Genomic DNA, 22,755 nt, shown 5'->3' on the forward strand with positions numbered 1-22,755 from the left:
GATTTACGAACATAAAGACGCTGAACCTGAGCAATTGTAAATTGCGATGGACAGACATCGAACACATTGCCTCGGCTGTAAGTGACATGCAAAGCGTGACAAACTTGATCCTCACTGACAACCCAGCACTTGGCGTATCGACTGATAAGTGGTCCCGTTACTTGTTAAGAGTGAAGCAAAAACACACGCTGGACCTGAGCAATTTCTCACTAACGTGGGAAGATGTTGGCACAATTACCGTTGTGTTAGACCACATTCCCAAACTGACTAACTTGATCCTTGACGGCAACACATCGTTAGGGGATCGGCTGAGTTGGAGGCCAAGAGATTGTCGCGACTTACGAGCATAAAGACGTTGAACCTGAGCAATTGTACATTGCAACGGACTGACATTGAACACATTGCCTCAGCTGTGGGTGACTTGCCCAAATTGGCTAACATGATCCTAACCGGCAACACAGCGTTGGGGGGATCGACTGACTTATGGGCCGATCATTTGTTGCGATTTACTAACATACGGACGTTGAACCTGAGCAATTGTTCATTGCAATGGACAGACATTGAACACATTGCCTCGGTTGTAGGTGACATGCCCAGACTGACTGACTTGATCTTTGCCGGCGACACAGCGTTGGGGGGATCGGCTGAGATGTGGGCCACTAATTTGTTGCGACTTACGAACATAAAGACAATGAACCTGAGAGATTGTGCATTGCAATGGACAGACATTGAACACATTGCCTCGGCTGTACATAACATGCATAAACTAACTGATTTAATCCTCTCTAATAACCCGGCACTTGGCGAATCCACTGAGAAGTGGTCCCGTTACTCGTTAAGAGTGAAGAAAAAGCACACGCTTGACCTGAGCAGTCTCTCACTAACGTGGAAAGATGTTGGTACGATTTCCATTGTGTTAGACCACATTCCTGCACTGACTGACTTGACCCTTGCTGACAACTGGGGATTAGGCGTATCGGCTGAGTTGTGGGCCAAGGAACTCCCGAGAATGACGCACCTTAATAAGCTGGACCTAACGTTTTGTCGTTTGACGCCATCGGACATTAAACACATCGCCTCGGCTGTACTTGACATGCCCAGACTGACTGACTTGACCCTTGGTAACAACTGGTTATTTACGAGATCGGATGAGTTGTGGGCCAAGGAACTGCCGAATAAGACGCACCTAATTAGGCTCGACCTGACGAGGTGTTATTTGACGTCATCGGACATTAAACACATCGCCTCGGCTTTACATGACATGCCCAGACGGACTGAATTGATCCTCAGTAGCAACTGGGGATTGGGCGGAGCAGCTAAGTTGTGGGCCAAGGAATTGCCGAAAATGACGCACCTAATTAGGTTGGACCTGACGAGTTGTAATTTGATGCCGTCAGACATTCAACACATCGCCTCGGCTGTACTTGCCATGCCCAGACTGACTGACTTGACCCTTGGTGACAACCAGGAATTGAGCAGATCGTCTGAGTTGTGGGTCAAGGAACTGCCAAAAATGACGCACCTAAATAGGCTGGACCTGTCGTCGTGTCGTTTGACGCTGTGGGACATTAAACGCATCAACTCGCCTGTACTTGACATGCCCAGACTGCTTCACTTGATTCTTAGTGGCAACTGGAGATTGAATAGTTCGGATGACGATAAGGCCCCCCAAAAAAAGTCTCCGGTTTCTGGTATGCGCACGCGTCGCCATAGCAGGGGTCAGACAAGTCGACCGTTGAGACAACCCGACTCGACTAGCAATGCGCGTCAACTAAATGACGCGCAATTTTTTAACCCTTTCATGCCCACATTGTTTAATGACTTGGCTTTCCCCAGGACCAAACTGTTTGCTCAGTCATGCGGAAATCACTAGAGCGTGAACAAAATGACCACAAGTCCAAAACTCACTTTTTTCAACCCAGATTTTCACTGCCAAGGAGTGATTTAAATCATAAGTGTTGTGTGTGAAGTTTGTTTATTGAACCTTACTCTTTTATCTGATGTAAAAATGAAGTCCATATGTGTAAATTCAAGAAAGTTATGCCTGTTTGTTCATCAGGTTCCATTTATCAAACTGCAAGCCATTTTACCACATGACCAAATGGCACTCCATACCTCAATTTGCGTCGACTAAATGAAAGGTTTTTTTTTAATACAAGATGATGTCTCAAAACCACCAAACTCTACTGGTTTGACTGGAATCCTGCTGCTGCACAATTTTAACGTGCTTTTAGATGGGGTTATGATCGAGAATAAGCTTTATGTGGCCTCTCTGGACTCCCATATATTTGCACTAAGTTTAGTCGGGCACCATTTGCAGTCATTAGCCGACATTTGAAGCCCCCCAAAAAACAGGTAAAAAAAAAAAAAAGCCGCGTCGCCGCACCAATTTTGGGGCAAGCTCCATACCAGAAACCGGAGACTTTTTTTGGGCCTAACTAACGTACTAGCCTTGAAATAATCCTCGTTACTAAATCCAAATGTTGACATTCTCACTGAAAGGAAAACAGGTGTTTTTACAAGAAAATATTTTTGAAAATTCCCCGCTCCCCCCCCCCCCCCAAAAAAAAGAAAAATCCCAATTCTATATATTTCAGCCTGTACTGAGCAAAATTACGAAATTACAGTTTAGGTGAAACTTTCTTTGAAAATCTCAACCATTGTGTCCTACTACATGCAATTCATTTCAATTTTCAATTCAATCTATTTATTCATCATGTGTTATGAAATTTGCTTTCCTTTGTACAGCAGTAACAATTCAACTAAATATATAAAATACACTCATTGCACAAAGGCGATATACTTACAGATAAAAAGCAAGAAGAGAAATTGCAGAGTAAGGAAAACAACAAATGCACAAATATGAAACGAAAAACGGCCCATGAACAACTTGCTGACACCCCCCTTGCTGAAACCCATAGCTAGAATAGGCAAAGCACAGTGCAGGTGACATAAAGGGTAAAAACAGACGATTTAATATCCAAATAAAAAGAATTACTTGTATTTTTTTAATGGCATAAGGTAGACAAATATAAAAACCAAACAATTTATGTGTACAATTTGAAGGGGAAAAATGCACAAATCAGAAACCAGCCTATAATCTAAACATGCTAACCCCACCCCCACGTACCCCACAAAAAAGTTGGCTAAGACAGACACTTCGTTAATTTTAACAAGTTGCATAGTTTGTTCTTTTTAAAATTAATAACCATTTCTTTAGTGTTTTGCGCATCAATCATTAAGTGATTTTCAACACACTAATTAACAAACATATCAATGTTGCTTATTTAATCCAATTCATAATTGTCAGCTATCAATGGAACTAATTCAATGAAATCGGGGACTTGTGCAAATTACAAAGAACAAAACAGATCGTTGCAATGTGTCATTCCCGGATGCCTGTTTCATAACACATTCTTGATTCAGATGGTTATAGCAGAGTCACGCTGCGTGTAGGACAATTAGCTGTTCGCTATCTACGTACGACACAGTGGTTTGTCATCAAAGTCGAACTGACACTCTAATAAGTCCCGGGTCAGATTCGACCCGGCATCCACGTCAGGATGGACCTGACACACTCCTGGGCCAAAATGAAAATTTGTCTTGAAAAAAAAATGCTACTTTTTCCGGGGCAAATAGCCGGAAGGGTGGCCCTAGCTGGGAAGTGTCATTTTGACCCGGAACAGTGTCAGGCCAAATCTGACCTGGATTGGGGTCCAATCTGACCCGGGACTTTATAGAGTGTATATGATTTGCCGATTGTGCATCTGCAAACTTTTAAACTGGCAAACAGAATCATAATAGGCTTCGAATCTGTACGTGTGTGCACGAAAACACGACTAAGTCGAGACACAGGTGATGCATGGTACTCGTTGATTTCTTACCAAACACTGAGGCTGTATGGGTGGTTTGGTCCATTTCCTTCACATGTTGAAACTGGTTGGCCAGACAACAATTTGTATTTATGTGTAACGTTAAGACAATGAGTATCCTTTGAGCAGTTTTGTAATGAATACAACTACTGATGGCAAATACATGTACATTTTTGTAAATAGAATTATATTTTTATAGACTGGTTGGCTTGACAGTTATGGTATTTGAGAAAAACCTCGAAAACATTGAGTATTTAGTACTTTTGGGATTACTTCAACCAGTTAACTACAATACTGGTAACAATACTGTAAATAATGTAAAATAATTGTCTCTCTGATAAGAACACATATATTTATATTTTGGTTAAATGTTGTATAAATGTTGGTGCTAAAATTGGTGTGGAGATCACTATTTAAACAAAACTGCAAGCGAAACAGTAACTCTTGAAGGGGTGGGTTCCTAGTTCCTGTCCCCATCCTTCACTGAATCTTGAAAACATTAGGAGGTTTCCCTTCTAATGTATGCAAATTATATGCAGGACGTGCATAGGTTTGAATCCCTCCTCCTTAATTCAAAATCACAACAGTAATGTTTGCGCGCAACCAGCCCATAGCAAAATGGCCATAGGCCACGAATGTGCAATTTAGGAGGTGATGCGCTTCGATTTCTGCTGAATTCGAACGTGCCTCTGGCAAATATCAATAAATAGAGAGGGACATGAGTGTTTAGTGTTTAAAACCCATGCAGTTGGAATGCTTTGAAAGTTGCATTTTTGGAGACACTGGCGAATTTGCGCACTTTTTATGGTAAGACAAGAGTCAGTTTTTTGACAAACATGTGTTACATTTTGCATAATGATTCAAAAATAAGCAATCATGCTGTTCACACGCCGAAGTCGTCATATCAATGGCTTTAAATGGGAGCTACTAATGAGTCCCAAAATTGTTAGGGTGGCGACTCTTTTTAAGATTTTATCTGTTCTGGGTGAAAATGAAAACTACCAAATTAAAGTGGATGTAAATCAAATGTGATGTTTACATATACAGTCTTTGCGTTGCAGACAACAAAATGTTGAAAGTTTGACTTTATTCACAAAGTTCTTTGGAAGATAATTTAAAAAAGAAAATATAATTACTTGATAACGGATTTGGTTATATTTACCTGTTTTGCAGAATATCTGTAATCACACGGATATACTATCACACATGACGGGAAAAGTTTCCTTTTTCCAAGTGATATAATAACCTGATGGAGTAGACGTATGGACTGCATTCTGGTAAAATACATCATGTTTATATCTCACAATTGTTTCTGGTGTGATCATTTTGTGTCAATCGTACTCTGTTATATTGAATGGTATTTTAATTGTTTTTTTTTCTGATTTTTTTTGTTGGGGGACTTTTGCAAATAAACTGTAATAAAAGACCACTATAAGCGAACCCCAACCATGAGAACAAAGAAAATGCAATCTAAAGCTTACACACATCAAGGAGTGGTCTTTTAGTTTATTTCACCGAAGTTATGTTTTCATCGACTAGGCTAGACAATGGTTCCTTATATATGGACATTTCATTCAAACATTGGGAGTACTGACTAGCTAATTTAAATTAAAACTGCTCGGTCTATTTCTAAGTAGGCCTGCACTAGGTTGAAACGGGAAAAGGCCCAAATGGTTTTATTCATTAAGTTCCTTTTAATTTTTCCAGAGATTTGTGTATTTCTCGTTATTTGTTAAATTGTTCCTTAATTCTGACAAGCAAAGACATAAAATTCGTATTAACATTAAACATGAATGAATTTTCTATCGTTTGTATATACACAAAACCTTAACAGGATCTTAGTCATCTAGGAGCGCCCTCTCGTGAAAACGCAGACTTCCCATAGCATTGTGGGTATTACCGCCATCTTTTCAATCGTGTGTCGTACGCACGAGGAAGTGTTTTGTCCCGGTCATTGCAAGTTGAACAATATCGGAAACCCTCGTCCTTCTCAATGTCCGAGTATCTGGAACGAGATAAGGTAATGTGTTATTAACCCTCCTAGTGGGAAGTCACTATTCAGAATGAAATGAAAAACCCTGCAGGTCAGTTTCAAATGAAAGTAAGTGTGTCACACATAGAGTCACTGCACAAGAAACAGCACTGTAGGGCGCAGTGAAGTGTGACTGAATCTGCCTGCTAACAATGAGTTTAATAACAAAGGATTTGTGCGGCGATTCGAAGTGTTCTTATACTTCGCAGACTGAAGAGTACCTCAAGGAATTTGAAGTATGGGCGCTGCAACTTAATGGGCAAAAGTGGTTTTACAAATATTGACTCCATCAGGGTTGCACTGCTAAATTGAATTTCCTACATTTCGTATTATATAAATTATTCCCTTGTCTCATTAGAGACGGTGAGACAAGAATATTTTTCTTGAAATAAGTTTTTGTTATAGCTTTTAGCAGTGTGTGAAAAGCAGAAGACTAGACTATGATTAATTCAGGAAATGGTATAAGTATTGCCATAGTTACAGTACAATACAGTGCAATTCCGAAATGCGTAATCAGTGGCGTAACGAAGTTATTCTTATGGGGGAGGGGGGTAGACGTGAAAAAGGACACTCCTCCATCCATGCTAAAAGGTAGACTTTTTTTTTTCATCGGTCACTGGCCTCTGTAAAATATAAGAGAAACCATCTTCCTATGGGGGCGCTGTTCAAACCGGACAACCATGGGCATTATCGAACAATAGATGGCGCTTTTCAGGCAGGTCGGCACGATTGCCGACATTCGCGAGAAATTCCAAAAAGGGCACTTTCTGTACAAAGGGCACTGGCTGTATACAAAATTGTATGTCATGAGGTATTGTATTATGTCACTAAGAATATCTAACAACCTCGTCCACAGGGTATCCTTTATTGCCAACCTGGATTGCATGAGAGAGCAGGCAGCTATAGTAGCGTACGTACTCTAGTCTGAGTATCAGCCGTTATGCACGGAGCCAAGAGTCTCCTGTATAACGTCTGATATGTCTAGACATGCAGATATATGCAAGCCGCGCGCCAGCCAATCGGAATCGACTTTACTAAATGGTGACGTCATTTCATTTCCAAATCTGGGCTAAATGGTTTGATTGGTCAATTCGAATGCAGTTTGTGGTAATACAACAACAGCCGGGCGCAGTATCGCGTAACATGATACAGAGCGCGCGACACAGGTTGTTTTGTCTATGACGCGCAACGGGTGAACGACCGAAGATCCGATTATAAAAAGCACCCGCTGATTGGTCAAAATCTAGAGGTCAAGAGGTGGTTGTCTTGCCTAATAAATCAGCGAATCTGCTCACGTTATCGACCACCGCCACGGCATTCGCCGTCGTCTATTACATTAGCTATTCGTACCGCTAGAGACCATATAACGACGTTGGAGTCAGAATAAATAAATGTAACAGAAAGAGGGCGCTCTTTCATCTAACCGACTTTTTTGGGGGAAAACGGTTATTTCCATAATGCATTGCGAAATATAGGCATTGCGCAACAGGAAATGATTTGCTTACTTTTGTGGACTTAATAACTCTCTTGAAAATTGTAATTAAAAGTTACAATATTGAAGGTGCAGTTCGATCGGCAAGACAGAAGTTCGGAGGACTGTTTTTCAGCAAATTGTAGTGAGTATAGAAGCTGACATACAATTTCTTTGCTACACAATTTTCGCTAACTTTTAGTCATGTTTGCGCACGTTTAGATTTTGAATGATGACAAATATAGTATAGGCCTACACGTTGCATCGTGGCTGTGTATAACAAACCAGGCAATTTGTGCACAAACCTATGGGACTGTGCACCAGTTGAAACTTTTATACGATTCCTCCTCATTGCATAACGAAATTGAGCGATCGTCTTTTCTGCATGTTCGTATATTATTACATGTGTATAACTTAACACTAAACATAGTTGTTAGTGTTACGCCCAAACTTAATTGACCATGCTCCCAACTTTGGCTGGGATCGTCTCAACCGTGTGTTCCAGTTCAGTTGAGACACTTTAGATAGGATGGGCCCAGACTGGGACCTTGAGTGCAGAACAACATGCAAAACTTAAGTTAGGCCAGCTGAACTCACTCTATGATAGCTGACAAAATTCTCTAAACATTTCACAAGGCAAATGCAAGGTCCTCAGTATTTCACCATTCGAGTTTGAGGTCTCAATTCAATGTTTAGAGGACACTTTTCTTCAACGTTTTGCACCTGAAAAGCAAAACGATTAGATTTGTAGCCTAAGACTAGACTGGTACATGTCCTACTGTTTGAAAAGACTGACCTCTTCAGTAGTCTGGTGGCATGACTGATGGAGGAAATGTGCCACATAGATTGAGAACTACATGTTTCTTTTGACACAGTTGATTAATGCAGTATTAAAACCAGGCTGAAGGTAGCAGAGTCTACAAATCTAGAACACATACGGCAAACCATTTTTTTCTCCAAAAGTATGCTTCATTTATTCAACCATTTTTTTTCTTCAAAACTAACAACAAAACGCAATACTTTTTCATGCCAGATTCAAACTCACATGACGTTAGCCACAGCTTTATAAACCAGTTTTGTGGTGTTGGTGCAGGAATTAGTGTTACATTAGCTGCTAAATGGAAATCCTCACTTTTCGCGCTAGTTTGCAGCGTTGACATGGGAATGTGACATTCAGTGTACACACATGAACTGAAAACTCGCGATTATATTTCATAATGTAAGAGATCATTCTTCTAGGCACACCTAATTTAATAGAGATTTCAACCGAACACTATTCATTCCCTATTTTTAGGCTGTTATAAAATGTGTTATTCTCGGCTGTGTGTACCAGAGCCTCTTTAAAAGAACGTGTACCACACAGGTCGAAAACTCATGATTTTATTACTTTAAAAGAAACTACCATCTGCAACAAAATATAGACCATCAATTGCGGGAGTAATTCTTTCTTTTCTCTTTTGAGTATCTCAAACTTGGAGTGATTTTTTACACTATTAAAGATGTCTGTCCCCTTGATGCACTCTTTTAAGATAATCAAGAAGCCATAATTAATGACTAAAACGTCTGATTTCTGGCTCCTCCCCTGCTGAAACAAAATGGCTTCCATGCGAATGAATGGAACGGACGCAGGTATCACAGGCACTGTGTATATTCACTGTACTCAAACATCCGCCATTGAACTCCATGTATTTACATGTATAACCCTGCTACCCACTCCTAGTGCCTTTGTAGCAGACACGTCGTTCGCCCAACTTGTTTTTGCTTTGCTAAAATACAACACTCGACAACGACTATAGGTGCATTATGCTTGTGCAGCAACCTATGACCCCTTGTGACGTCGATCTTTTCTTGTGGCCATTTGCATAATAAGTGCGTTTGTATTCCATAATGGTGCGTTATCAAAGCCTCAAATCCAAGGCCACATGCAGAGTTCTAGTTCATAGTTATACAGCAGGCGGCTTGCAAGGACCCGTTTAAACCGTTTGAACCAATATTTTGGGGGGTTTTCTTGATCAACTTCGTTAATTCCCTGTCATAAAGTCTGCATCAAAGTCCAAGTATACCAAGTGCGAGTCTGTGTGCCCTATATCTGAGTCTCGGTCTGAGTAGGAGGTTGAGTTTTGATTGAGAAAAAAATATTTATAGATGTCATGTGATTTGGCTTGTATTGTGAACTTATATACAGACTCGAATGTTGTATCCTGATGTTGGCATCTCAAAATCCATTAATTTACATCGTGAGCCCAAGAGAAAATGTTGCAGCCTTTATTGACTAAATGTTCCATACAATTTGGGAAATCGGTTATATTTTGGTATGTCAATAGCAAACCAGGCAATTTGTGCACAAACCTTTGGGACTGTGAACCAGTTAAAATGTTCATGTGATTCCTCCTCATTGCATAAAGAATTGATCGAGCGATCATCTTGTCTTCATGTTCGTAGATTATTGCATGTGTATAAATAGCCGTTAATGTTACGCCCCAACTTGACCATGCATGCTCCCAACATTGTCTGGGACCGTCCCAACCATGTGTTCCAGTTCAGTTGAGACACTTTTTGGACCAATATGGCCGTGAGTGCCGAAAACATAAAAACTAAGTTAGCCCAGCTTGACTCACTCTTAATAGCTGACAAAATTCTCCAAACATTTCACGAGGCAGATGCAAGGTCCTCAGTGTTTCACCATTCAAGTTTGAGGTCTCAATTTAATGTCTAAAGGACACTTTTCTTCAACATTTGCACATGAAAAGCAAAATGATTAGATTTGAAACTTTAGGCTAGACTGGTACATGTCCTACATTTGAAGAGACTGACCCCATCAGTAGTCTGGTGGCATGACTGATGGAGAAAATGTGGCACAGAGATTGAGAACTACATGTTTCTTTTGACACAGTTGATTGGTGCATTTAAGTTTGAGGTCTCAATTCAATTTTTATAGGACACTTTTCTTCAAAATTTTGCACCTGAAAGGCAAAATGATTAGATTTGGAGCCTAAACGTAGCCTGGTATTCATGTCCAACTGTTTGAAGAGACTGAGCCCAGCAGTAGTCTGGTGGCATGACTGATAGAGAAAATGTGCCACAGAGATTAGGAACTACATGTTCATGTTTGTTTTGACACAGTTTATTGATGCCATGTTAAAACCTGTCCGAAGTAAGCAGAATTGACAAATCTAGAACACATACGGCAAAAGATGATCTTTTATTTTCTCTCGGAAAGTATGCTTTATTTATTCTACCATATTTATTCAAGCTTAACAAAACTATACTTTTTTCCCATGCCATATTAAAACTCACGACAGTAGCTACAGCTTAATAAACTATCGTTGTGTTGATGCAGTAATTAGTGATGCCATGGAAAGAATTCCATACAAGGGCACCACAGATCTGGTGAAGACACACTATTTTTGAAGTGCAAAAATTCTTGGATAATACTATAACCTTTTCTCTCATGGCCCATAGACTTTGTCCGGGAGGTCTGAGTGGCGGCCTTGTATGGAATTCTTTCCGCTACCATAAGCTGCTGAATGGAAATCTTCACTTTTCGCGCTATTTTGCAACGCTTCTAGAGATGTTGATATGGCAATGTGACATTCAGTGTACACACACATGGAGTCAAACTCACAAGTTAAGTGCATAATCTAAGAGATCATTCGTCTAGGCACACCACATTTTAGTAGAGGTTTCAGTCGAACACTAATTAGTCGCTATTATTAGCCCATCATAACCTTGTTTTCACTGCACTATATAATTTGTTATTTTTGGAAGTGTGTATCACTGCCTCTTTAAAAGACCGTGAACCACACAGGTCGAAAACTCTTGATTTTATTACTTTAAAGAAAATACCATCTGCAAGAAAATAATTACCATCATTTGTAGGATTATTCTTTCCTTTTCCTTTGAGTATTTCAATCTAATCTTGGAGTGATTTTCAAAGAACGGTGTCTCGTCCCCTTGATGCACTCTTTCAAAAAAATTCAGACGCCACAATGTTTGACTAAAAACGTTTTCCCCCATCCGATTTGTGGCTCCGCCCCTGCTGTAGCACATTGTAATTAAAAAAGTAATTAACAGCGTCATTGCAATGTATCAAACTGTATTTTATTTTACAAAATGGCTTCCCTGCAGTGAATGGAACGGACGCAGATATCACAGGTACTGTGTATACACACCGTACTCAAAAATCCGCCATTGAACTCCATGTATTTACATGTTTAACCCTGCTACCCACTCCTAGTGCCTTTGTTGCATACACGTCGTTCGCCAAACTTGTTTTGCTTTGCTAAAATACAACACTCGACACCGGCTATAGGTGCATTATGCTTGTGCAGCAACCTATGAGAAGTTTGTGATGTTGATCTTTTCTGATGGCCATTTTGCATAATAAGTGCGTTTGTATTCCATACACTGTTATTTCGGTCGTGTATTATATGAACCTAGCAGGTTCATATAGTACACAACCGTTTGATTTTTACACAACCGAAATAACAGTGAAAAGGTGTGCTATCAAAGCCACAAACCCAAGGCCACAGGCAGAGCTCTGGTTCATTGCTTTACTGCATGTAGCTTGCAAGGATCCTATTTAAACCGTATGAACCACTATTTCTTTTCTTTTTTCATGATTTTTTAAAATCAACTACGTTGAGTCTCAGTCCTAATGTCTTTGTTGAAACCCGAGCATAACAAGTACGATTGAGAAAAAAAAAAAGTATTTTGATGTGATGTGATTTGCCATGCGCATGCCTGTATCGAGACCTCATATACAGACCCGAATGTTGTATCCAGGATCCAGATGTTATTATCTCAAACTCCATTGACTGATATCGTGAGCCCAAAGGGAAAATGTTGGAGCAATGTTGCTCAATGTAGTGGGAAATCTGATGGGTTTTTTTTAAAGAATGATATTTTTATAGGGGGATTTTATGAAAACTTAACAAAAGGGTGCACTACATGTATAGTCCAAATGAAAGCAATGTATCGAGTTCAGTCACCTTACCATACAGAATATAAATATTATTACAATTGCAAAATTGATTGTTTGAGTGAGTGAATTTGAAAGAAAAATGTGTGTTTAAAAAACGCCAGGGAAACCTGTGGTGGCTCCCTGACGTAGTGCACTTCGACGTCTTTGTTGACAAATTAAAAGTTCATTCAGTTAAATACTGGTACTTTTACCTTTGAATACTAAAGTTTGCAATTTGTGAACAATGTCGGAAAATTTACTTGGCGCACTTGAATAAACCTCGGAAAATGCCAAGTTAACATTTAAGGTTTTTTTTCAGGTTGATAAATTCTACTAAACCATTATTTTTTCTACTTACATACATACATTCATACTCACATGTTAGAAGATTGTCAGAAATCTTATTTCTGGGTGCATTTTCAAACGGTTCACTGTGCACTTCGAAATAAAATCAGAAACTCACGCCAAAATGTCTCTGCTTACTTTGTAACGGGTAGAAAAACTCACGATTGATGAACGGGAGCGTTTAGAGCTTGATGAAATTTTTCTTACTGTTAAATTTAAGGTTAAACTTTTGCTGTAGCTAGGCGCTACTGGCGAAAAGTCAAAGTGCGCCACGTCAGGGGCGGCACCACATTAGGGTACATCAAGAGTATATGATGACCCACCAATATCAACCAATCATAATCAAGATGTCCAGCACACGCCTCTACACTGACTTATCACAATTGTTCCACTGGGCCTAATGCCTGGTACCCGCGAATATCAACCAATCATAATCAAGATGCCAAGCTCACGCATCTACACTGACCAATCACAGTTGTTCAACTGGGCCTTATGACTAGTACCCGCGAATATCAACCAATCATAATTAAGATAGCCAGTTCACGCCTCTACATTGACCATTCACAGTTGTTGCACTGCGCCTAATGACTAAGTACCTGGAAGTAAATTTCAAGATTATCTATTCTTTCATATATTTCTAAAGTTAAAAACTGAATTTTAAATACACTATATGTTGCTCATTTTATTGTACACTTATGTATGAGAATTGATGATCAGCTAATTTTGAAAAAAGAATTGAAAATAAACAAATTAATCTAAAGCATGACTGGTTCACTGCCTCGTAGGTTTGTTCGTATTAACTGCCTGGGTTGTTTGTTATCCAAACCCGTGATGCAATGCGAATGATACTCAGGTTTATTGAGAGTCCCAATTTTCAGACTATACCGACGAACAAATATTTGATTTTTATTATTAATGATTTACAAACAGGACTCTTCCGTTTGTGGTTTGGTGATCCAAAGTACCATTGATGCAACAATTTGAACTAGCCTGCCAACGGACTGATGTCCTTAGCACGACGCTCCCGCCCCCTCTGCAGCAACAGGTGAAGCTAGACCACTTGTTTGGAGTCAATTAAAACCGTACTGGGGTGTGGAGGGGCGTTTACCACATTCTGCCTCCCCTCACCGATCTCCTGAACTGTTTTTGTTGGGGGTGTCATAGCTTGGTTTTTCATGTAAAACATACTTGTTTTCCTTTGATTGGTAAAATAAAATAATGTTTTCTTTTAAAGGAAATATACACCATATTTGCTTTTACTGTAATTTTGTGAAATGGATTTAATTTTTTTTGGGGGGGGGAAATTAAAGCAAATATTGTTACACTGGATCCTTTTTCATCGTAAATGCTCTGGGGAAAAACAAGAAAACCCCGAGTGTCCTAGTCTGGTTCCCTGACCCCACTTGAATTGAAATGTAGCAATGTATAGACGTTGGGGAATTTTGAGGTCAGGGAACCAGTCTAGCTAGCTTGTAATCCTGCATAGGTGTGTAATCGATTGCAAACAAAATTCAGACTAATTGAAAATTGGGTGCAGTATTTGAAAAAAAAAATCCAGGTTTTTTTTTAATGCTGGTCGGCCAACCAGCGTGCAAAATTGATACAAAAGTACCACTTTTTTTTAAAATGTCAGCACAACAGGGGCCATTTTCATGGCGCTGCTAAGCACACAATTTTATGCTTACATAGCCGCTGTCTATTTCATGGAGACCGTAGGCAGTAAGCGCAGCAAAAGGCATGTTTACCTCAGAGAAAAAAATGCTCAACTATGGTGACGTAACAATGGAAAACGATGATGCGCGCGCGACCGTTAGCACATACACGCCGTGAAATAGTATACAAATATTGAGTGGCTCAGCGTGGAATGGGAGGAATATTATCGCGAGGTAAAATCTGGACTTTTCCATTTCACGAGGCGAAGCCGAGTGAACTGGAAAAGTCCAGATTTTACCGAGCGATAATATTCCTCCCATTTCACAATTTAAAGCCACTCAATATTTGTTTTATATAACTGACATATAGATCCTTGTCATTTGATATATTTGAACCTTTTTTTTCAATACAAACTGAAGGAAAATCTATCTCTCTCTTCCAAACCACCCCATCACGAAAATGTTTGAACCTAACGCTGTAGCGCTGGCTCTTTGAACAATACGCGCTACGCGCAACGCTGAACGCGCACACCAGCATGCATTTGCACACAAATACCGCGTCATGATCCTAACTGTTGAATAGTATTTCCCATTCCCCATGGGCGGATAGTACTTTTTGAGCCGCGGCGTGAATGGGAGCAATAACGAATGCCATGTGATGTGAGTTCCACCAATCAAATGACTAGGATCTGTATGTCAGTTATATAATACTTAAGGTCAGCAAGTTTTTGTGCTATGATTAGCACAAAAATGTGCTTAGCGGTAAGCAGCGCCATGAAATTGGACATAGGTGCCATGATTTTACAGGATGCTTTAGACTGTCATTCACTAACAGTCCAGTAAAGTATTTCATAATAATTTGGTAGTTCTGTTTGGAAATGTTGTATATTCCCTTTAAAGCATTGTTTCCCAAGTACAGACGACAATTGCAGATGGACAAATCATTTTATCGGCGGTTTTTTATAAAGGATATTTTACTTTTTGCTTCTGCTTGTAGATCTCAAACAACCAACTGGAACCATTGCAAACATCGGCTTAGTCAGCGGGAGCAACATCCCTACCATTGTTGGTGCAACTGGAGTGAATTTCACTATTATCAACTACCAGATGGAGGGACAAGGTAAATATAATCTTGTTTGTTAAAATAAAAGCAATTTTATATCAAATGTTTTTTTTTTCAAGCTTGTGCTTTTTTGTGTCCTCATTATACATTGGTGTCCTCCATCATTTGCCTTGGTGCCCTTTATCATTTACCCTGGTGCAATTTTCCCATTCCTTGATGCTCATTGGTACAAAAATGTGAGGAGGTGCGGCAATAGAGGGCGCTGTTGTAGCTTCCGTGTTAATTTGAAGAAAAAAGGTTGATGGGCATGATTAAAATCGACGCGCACGCTGACCAGAGACCAAGTATTTTAATTTTTGTTTGCCCTTAATGATTCTTTCGATCACATTCTAGATAAAGATTCAGGAATGACAAACATTGAGCTTGATCAGTTCATCTTGGCCAACCCAAATGAGGTCTTGATTCTTTCGGATAGTTTACATGAAATGAGGACCAAAAACTCAATGAGCTCATTTGGCTCTATTCTAAAAAAAAAACACACACACAATGGAAAAGAATACTATCAATGTTTCATCTTTGTATCAACCCACCCCCTCTTCTATCTTAAGACACTGATATCAAAATCACTCGTCAAAAATCCTTGCACACACGTAAAGCTTTTGGGGTTTACTGATGAGGATGTCAATGGATAAATTAGAAAATTTGACCGCGAAGGTCCTTATCGTGATGTCAATGCACTAAACCAAAACTATTGGAAAGTCTAACACACTGTGTGATTTTGCTACGGATTAAATGTTTTTGCATCTTATAATTGGCAGGAAAACAGTTAAAGTCACTTATTTGGCAGCAAACAATCCCGGTAGCTCTGGTTATTATGTGTTGGCCTATAATATGGGGGGTGGGTTATCCATAGTATTACTTAATATGCCTATTGCTTATATTTTTACAGAACCACCTTTAGATGACAGAACTCTGAGGGAGGTCGCTAAGAGGCTCGGTTGTGCTTGGGTCGCACTGGCAGTTGAGCTGGACTTTACGATGGTACAGGTTCAGACTATTGAGAGAAATCACCAAAACGATATCACAAGGCAAGGTCTCGATATGCTTGTAACATGGAAACAGGCCCAGTCCACCAGTGATGAACAGCAGAGGACCACATTGTGCACAGCATTGGAGAAGATCGGAAGAGCAGATATTGTCGGATTCCTGCAAGGTAAATGCATGTCTTTGCTCGTAGCATGCATAATGTGAAGAGGAATTAAAGAAAGCGGTTACCTTCATACATTGTAAATACATGTATCTGTGCTTTGTATGCGTAATACATGTAATACATTTTGTATGACAAAAATAACAATTATCTATGTCAACATGACAAAAATGTTAGGTCAAATCTGTTCCCCTTCTACATAATGACACAAGTGGTTTGTCGTCAAAGTCGAACTTGCACTTTTATAAGTCCCGGGTGAGATTTGACCTGACACGCTTCTGGGTCTCAATGACACTTTCTTGGTCAAATGACAATTACCTGGGGTCAAATGTCCTGGAAGGCGACAAATAAGTGTATATATTTTTCACTAAGAAAAGTGTCAGGTCAAATGTGACTCGGATTCGGGTCCAATCTGACCCGGGAGTTTTTGGAGTGTACATGTATATGATTTGCTCATTGTGCATATCTGTAAACGTGTTTCTGCCATATACTAAAAAGGGCTAATATTACACTATTTTGCATTTATGCATAAATGAATGGATTAATGGGCTGTTGGAAAACAAACGGAATAATCATTGTGGGTTGCAAGGCAAAGCCGATTTTTGAATGTCATTCTAATTAATGTAATTTTTGATTGACTTCGGCTTATCTTTTATCAGAATTGAAGGACCCAGATATGGCTTATTTGGAGTGTAGTGATTACCACAAGAAGATTATTTCTATTCTTGGGATAGTGATGTCCAATCAACTTTTTTTCAGTTGCCAGCTTTTTGCCTGAATTTAATTGTGTCCGCGTCAAAAAGTACATGTACTCTAAGACACAATTTTGCAAGGGTGCGTCCAACAATTGGGCAAAAGCCGGAATATTTCTCCTTGTTTTGTCAAATTTATTTTGTGCTCTGCTTTACTAACGCACCGGAAATCACAGGTCATCACTTTCTATATACTGACATGATTTCCCCCATAGATGAAAACTATTAAATCCGTTTCAGAAACAATGTTTTATTGAAGCGATGCACGTTCTTTGTTTTGATCTGAATAGGAGTGCCTGCACCCAGACCTCAGCAAAGCCAGCGACCAGACCAAGAACCAAGAGTGGGAGATCCCTACCAAGAAACTGGTAACAAGACTAGGGACATTTTGAAGAGAGTTTATACAACAACAGGCAGTTACGTGCAGTTGTTGCCTGGGGTTGATAATGACAAAATGCACATACCTGGTATATACACTAAAGTACAGTTAGAAACACGGGAAGGGGTAGCAGTTGTCACCGGCCAGAAAGGAGAAACTGTAAACTCAACAGAGTATGCCAAAATATTCAGATTAAGGACATTAAGGACAAAAACCGAGGAACTAATAAAACGCCTCATTTTCTTTGGCATGGGAGGTGTCGGGAAGTCAACCATTTTTGATAAGATTGCATATGACTGGGCCGATGAAACAAGCGAAATCTTGAAGAGGTTTAAGCTTGTCTTTCTTTTAAAGATGTGTGCTCTGTCGCAAGAATCCGATCTTGTTGATTCCACTTTTGATCAACTACTAGGAGAAAAGTCAGGAATTGAAAAAGATGAGCTTGATAAATTCATCCTGGCCAACCCAAATGAGGTCTTGATTCTTTTGGATGGTTTTGATGAAATGAAGACCAAAAAACTTGATGCAGCCTTGTTCGGTTCTATCCTAAAAGCACTCAATAGAACAGTATACCAGGAATGTTTCATCTGTGTCTCAAGCCGCCCCTCTCGTCTTGAGACACTGATGTCAGAAACACTTGTCCAAAATCCTTGCACACACGTAGAGGTTCTGGGGTTTACCGACGAGGATGTTCATGAATACGTAAAGAAATTCTTTGACAAAGATCCTGATAGTCGCAATGCACTAATCCAAACCATTGAAAAGTCCAACACGCAGCGTGGTTTTGCAACAAATCCGTTGTTCCTACTTCTTATGTGCTTATTGTGGAGGGAGAATAAACAACTTCCAGAAACAACTTCACGCCTATTCAATGCTGCAGTTGATCATATGTTCACAAGAAAACGTATCTCTGGAGAAGACGTTTCAAAAACAGTGATTTCCATAGGACAAACTGCGCTGCTTGGACTCATGAGTGCCAACCAGAAATTCTCATTCCAAGAAGATGAGTTTGAACCGAGGGCACTGGACCTGGCTCTAAAAGCGGGTATCCTAACCAAGCAGAGAGTTATCAAAAACTGCAAATCTCACAATAACATACAATTCACGCACAAGACTATGCAGGAATACTTTGCAGCGAAATACTTGCAGAGTGTACATAGGACTAACCAGGGATTCGTAATGCGTTGGGTGTACACAGTTGTACCACTCGGAGAATTTACATACAATTTAAGGCAACTTTGTCAGACAATTGAGGGAGTCGTTTCAAATGAGTTTCTCTTTCGTTTTTGTTGCGGTGACAATGAGAAATGTATGACGGACATCGTAAACTTGCTTGACAGTAAGTTTAATAAGTATGAGCCCAAGTACCAATCAGATGTAGTACAAGCGATTAGTCGAAACTGCTTTTTTGAAAGCCAGTCAAGCAAGGCCCCACGGTGTCTCACCAGCGACTCGCATATCCCATCAACTATCGATGCGCATAACACTAATGACTTCCGCAGTCTTATGTACCTTCTTGAAATAATCTGTAAGTCAGAAAGCCGCATGGCACAACTGGCACGCGTTGAAACTATTGAGGTCTCTTCGGTGTCTTCGGTCAGTGATTTAGCCTTCGTTCTGGGTTACATGGAAAACCTCAGGAATCTGAGGCTCTACAGTTGTCCTTTAGTGAACGGTGATCTTGAGAAAACCCTCTTGTCACTGAAATGCCTTCCCTTGATTGATCTTTGCATAAAGGGTGGCAATACATTGGGTGGTAGAGCTAAAGAATGGGCCCCTCATATTAAACACTTTACAAGCCTCAACAGACTTGAAATAAGTGACTGCAACCTTCAGATTACAGACATTGAACACATTGCCTCTGCTGCAACTGACATACCAAACCTGACTGACTTGAACCTGGCTGGCAACACAGCGTTGGGCAAATCGGTTGAGTTGTGGGCCAATCATTTGTCGCGATTTACGAACATACAGACGTTGAACCTGAGCAATTGTACATTGCAATGGACAGACATTGAACACATTGCCTCGGCTGTAGGTGATATGCCCAGACTGACTGACTTGATCCTCACTGACAACCCGGCACTTGGCGCATCGACTGAGAAGTGGTCCCGTTATTTGTTAAGAGTGAAGCAAAAACACACGCTGGACCTGAGCAATTTCTCACTAACGTGGGAAGATGTTGGCACAATTTCCGTTGTGTTAGACAGTATTCCCAAACTGACCAACTTGATCCTTTCCGGCAACACAGCGTTGGGCGGATCGGCTGAGATGTGGGCCAATCATTTGACGCGATTTACGAACATAAAGACGCTGAACCTGAGCAATTGTACATTGCGATGGACAGACATCGAACTCATTGCCTCGGCTGTAGGTGACATGCCAAGCGTGACAAACTTGATCCTCACTGGCAACCCGGCACTTGGCGTATCGACTGATAAGTTGTCCCGTTACTTGGTAAGAGTGACGCAAAAACACACGCTGGACCTGAGCAATTTCTCACTAACGTGGGAAGATGTTGGCACAATTTCCGTTGTGTTAGACAGTATTCCCAAACTGACCAACTTGATCCTTTCCGGCAACACAGCGTTGGGCGGATCGGCTGAGATGTGGGCCAATCATTTGACGCGATTTACGAACATAAAGACGCTGAACCTGAGCAATTGTACATTGCGATGGACAGACATTGAACACATTGCCCCGGCTGTAGGTGACATGCCCAGACTTACTGACTTGGTCCTCGCTGACAACCCGGCACTTGGCGCATGGACTGAGAAGTGGTCCCGTTATTTGTTAAGAGTGAAGCAAAAACACACGCTGGACCTGAGCAATTTCTCACTAACGTGGGAAGATGTTGGCACAATTTTCGTTGTGTTAGACAGTATTCCCAAACTGACCAACTTGATCCTTTCCGGCAACACATCGTTAGGGGGATCGGCTGAGTTGGAGGCCAAGAGATTGTCGCGACTTACGAACATAAAGACGTTGAACCTGAGCAATTGTACATTGCAAGGGACTGGCATTGAACACATTGCCTCTGCTGCAATGCCCAGTCTCACTAACTTGATCCTTGCTGGCAACACAGCGTTGGGCAGATCGGCTAAATGGTGGGCCAAGCATGTGTCGCGATTTACGAACATACAGACGTTGAACCTGAGCAATTGTGCATTGCAATGGACAGACATTCAACGTATTGCCTCGGTTGTAGGTGACATGCCCAAACTGACTGACTTGATCCTCACTGGCAACCCAGCACTTGGCGTATCGACTGAGAAGTGGTCCCGTTACTTGTTAAGAGTGAAACAAAAGCACACGCTGGACCTGAGACATTTCTCACTAACGTTGGAAGATGTTGATACAATCTCCGTTGTGTTAGACAATATTCCCGCACTAACTAACTTGATCCTTGCCGGCAACACAGTGTTAGGGGGATCGACTAAGTTGTGGGTCAATAATTTGTCCCGACTTACGAACATACAGACGTTGAACTTGAGCAATTGTACATTGCGAAAGACAGACATTAAACACATTGCCTCGGCTGTAGGTGACATGTCAAGCCTTACTAACTTGATCCTTGCCGGCAACACAGCGTTGGGTGGATCAGCTGACATGTGGATCAAGAGTTTGTTGCGAATTAGAAACTTAACTACGTTGAACCTGAGCAGTTGTACATTGCAATGGACAGACATTGAAGACATTGCCTCGGCTGTATCCAACCCCTATGATTTAGAGGACCTGTTTGGCTTTGATAGCGGCGAGGCCAGACTGACTGACTTAATCCTCACTGACAATCCGGCGCTTGGCGCATCGACTGAGAAGTGGTCCCGTTGTCTGTTAAGAGTAAGGAAACAACACACGCTGGACCTGAGAAAATTCTTACTAACGTGGAAAGATGTTGGTGCGATTTCCATTTTGTTAGACCACTTTCCCGAAATAACTAAGTTGATCCTTGCCGGCAACACATCGTTAGGGGGATCGGCTGAAATGTGGTCCAAGAATTTGTTTGAATTTACGAACATAAAGACGTTGGACCTAAACCATTGCTCATTAACACCGACAGACATTGAGTGCATTGCCGCGACTGCATGTGTCATGCCCAATCTGACTGACTTGGCCCTTTCTGACAACAACAGTTTTCACGGATTGGATGAGTTGCAGTCCCACTTTCCATCGCTTAAGATTCACTAGAGGCACTCTCTAAATTCCAGCGATTGAAAATTCACTCTTAAGGAGTTAGTTTTCACTCTTTAGCACATTGGAAATAGGGACAAGTCGATTAAGGGTATAAATTACTCTAATTTTAGATTGAACAAGATTGAGGGAAAACCACTTTTTGGCCACTCCGATTTGAGAGTGATTTTAATACTGAGAAATTCACTCAAAAAGCCGGGTCTATGTTGAAAATGTCGGGTACAAAACCGAGATTCGAACCCGCAACCTCGCGGTGTAAAATCACGACTCTGTATCGACTGAGCTACCGCACGCGTATATTTTTTCCTAGGAGGGTTAGGGGCAATGTCATGAATAATTCAGTTTTTCCTTTGAATCATTGCAAGGCTTAGGTTCTCGTTCTATTTTCCCCTTAATTTAAAATTATCTCAGTGATAAATTTGGAGAAGAAAAATAGCTGATGAAAATGAGCAGCGACGACGTGGATTCGAACCAGGGATCTTTGTATCCATAGCTCATCTCGCTATCCACAGGCTACTGTGTGGTAGCTCGACGACAACCGTTCTTTAAAATGCTTTAATGTATTGTAACTAGTCGAGTAACTAACAACAATGCTGTTGATGTCATTGTCCGTTCTCATGGATAAACATGAATTATTCATAACATTGCCCCTAACCCTCCTAGGAATAAAAATTACGCCTACCGCACTGCTCGCCAAGACATTGAGAAAATAAGAATCATATATCTGCGTGCGTATCACAAAAGTATCGTAGAGGGCGCTAAACAACCATGTATGCGGATGTCGTTTGCTCCCGTTGTTCCCGCCGAAAATATTACGTCCCACGTGAT

General features: G+C 40.7%; 1 protein-coding gene across 1 annotated transcript; it reads left to right on the plus strand.

The window, feature by feature from the left end:
• The first annotated feature begins 691 nt into the window (after nucleotides 1-691).
• Nucleotides 692-21,924, plus strand: LOC119720280. Its single transcript, XM_038189922.1, has 4 exons — nucleotides 692-1,646; nucleotides 15,333-15,455; nucleotides 16,348-16,611; nucleotides 17,648-21,924. The coding sequence occupies exons 1-4, from the start codon at nucleotides 692-694 to the stop codon at nucleotides 21,922-21,924; spliced, it is 5,619 nt and encodes a 1,872-aa protein (XP_038045850.1).
• Nucleotides 21,925-22,755: the final 831 nt, after the last annotated feature.

Source organism: Patiria miniata, unplaced genomic scaffold (assembly GCF_015706575.1).
Source record: "Patiria miniata isolate m_02_andy unplaced genomic scaffold, ASM1570657v1 HiC_scaffold_9, whole genome shotgun sequence".
Lineage (NCBI taxonomy): Eukaryota > Metazoa > Echinodermata > Asteroidea > Valvatida > Asterinidae > Patiria > Patiria miniata.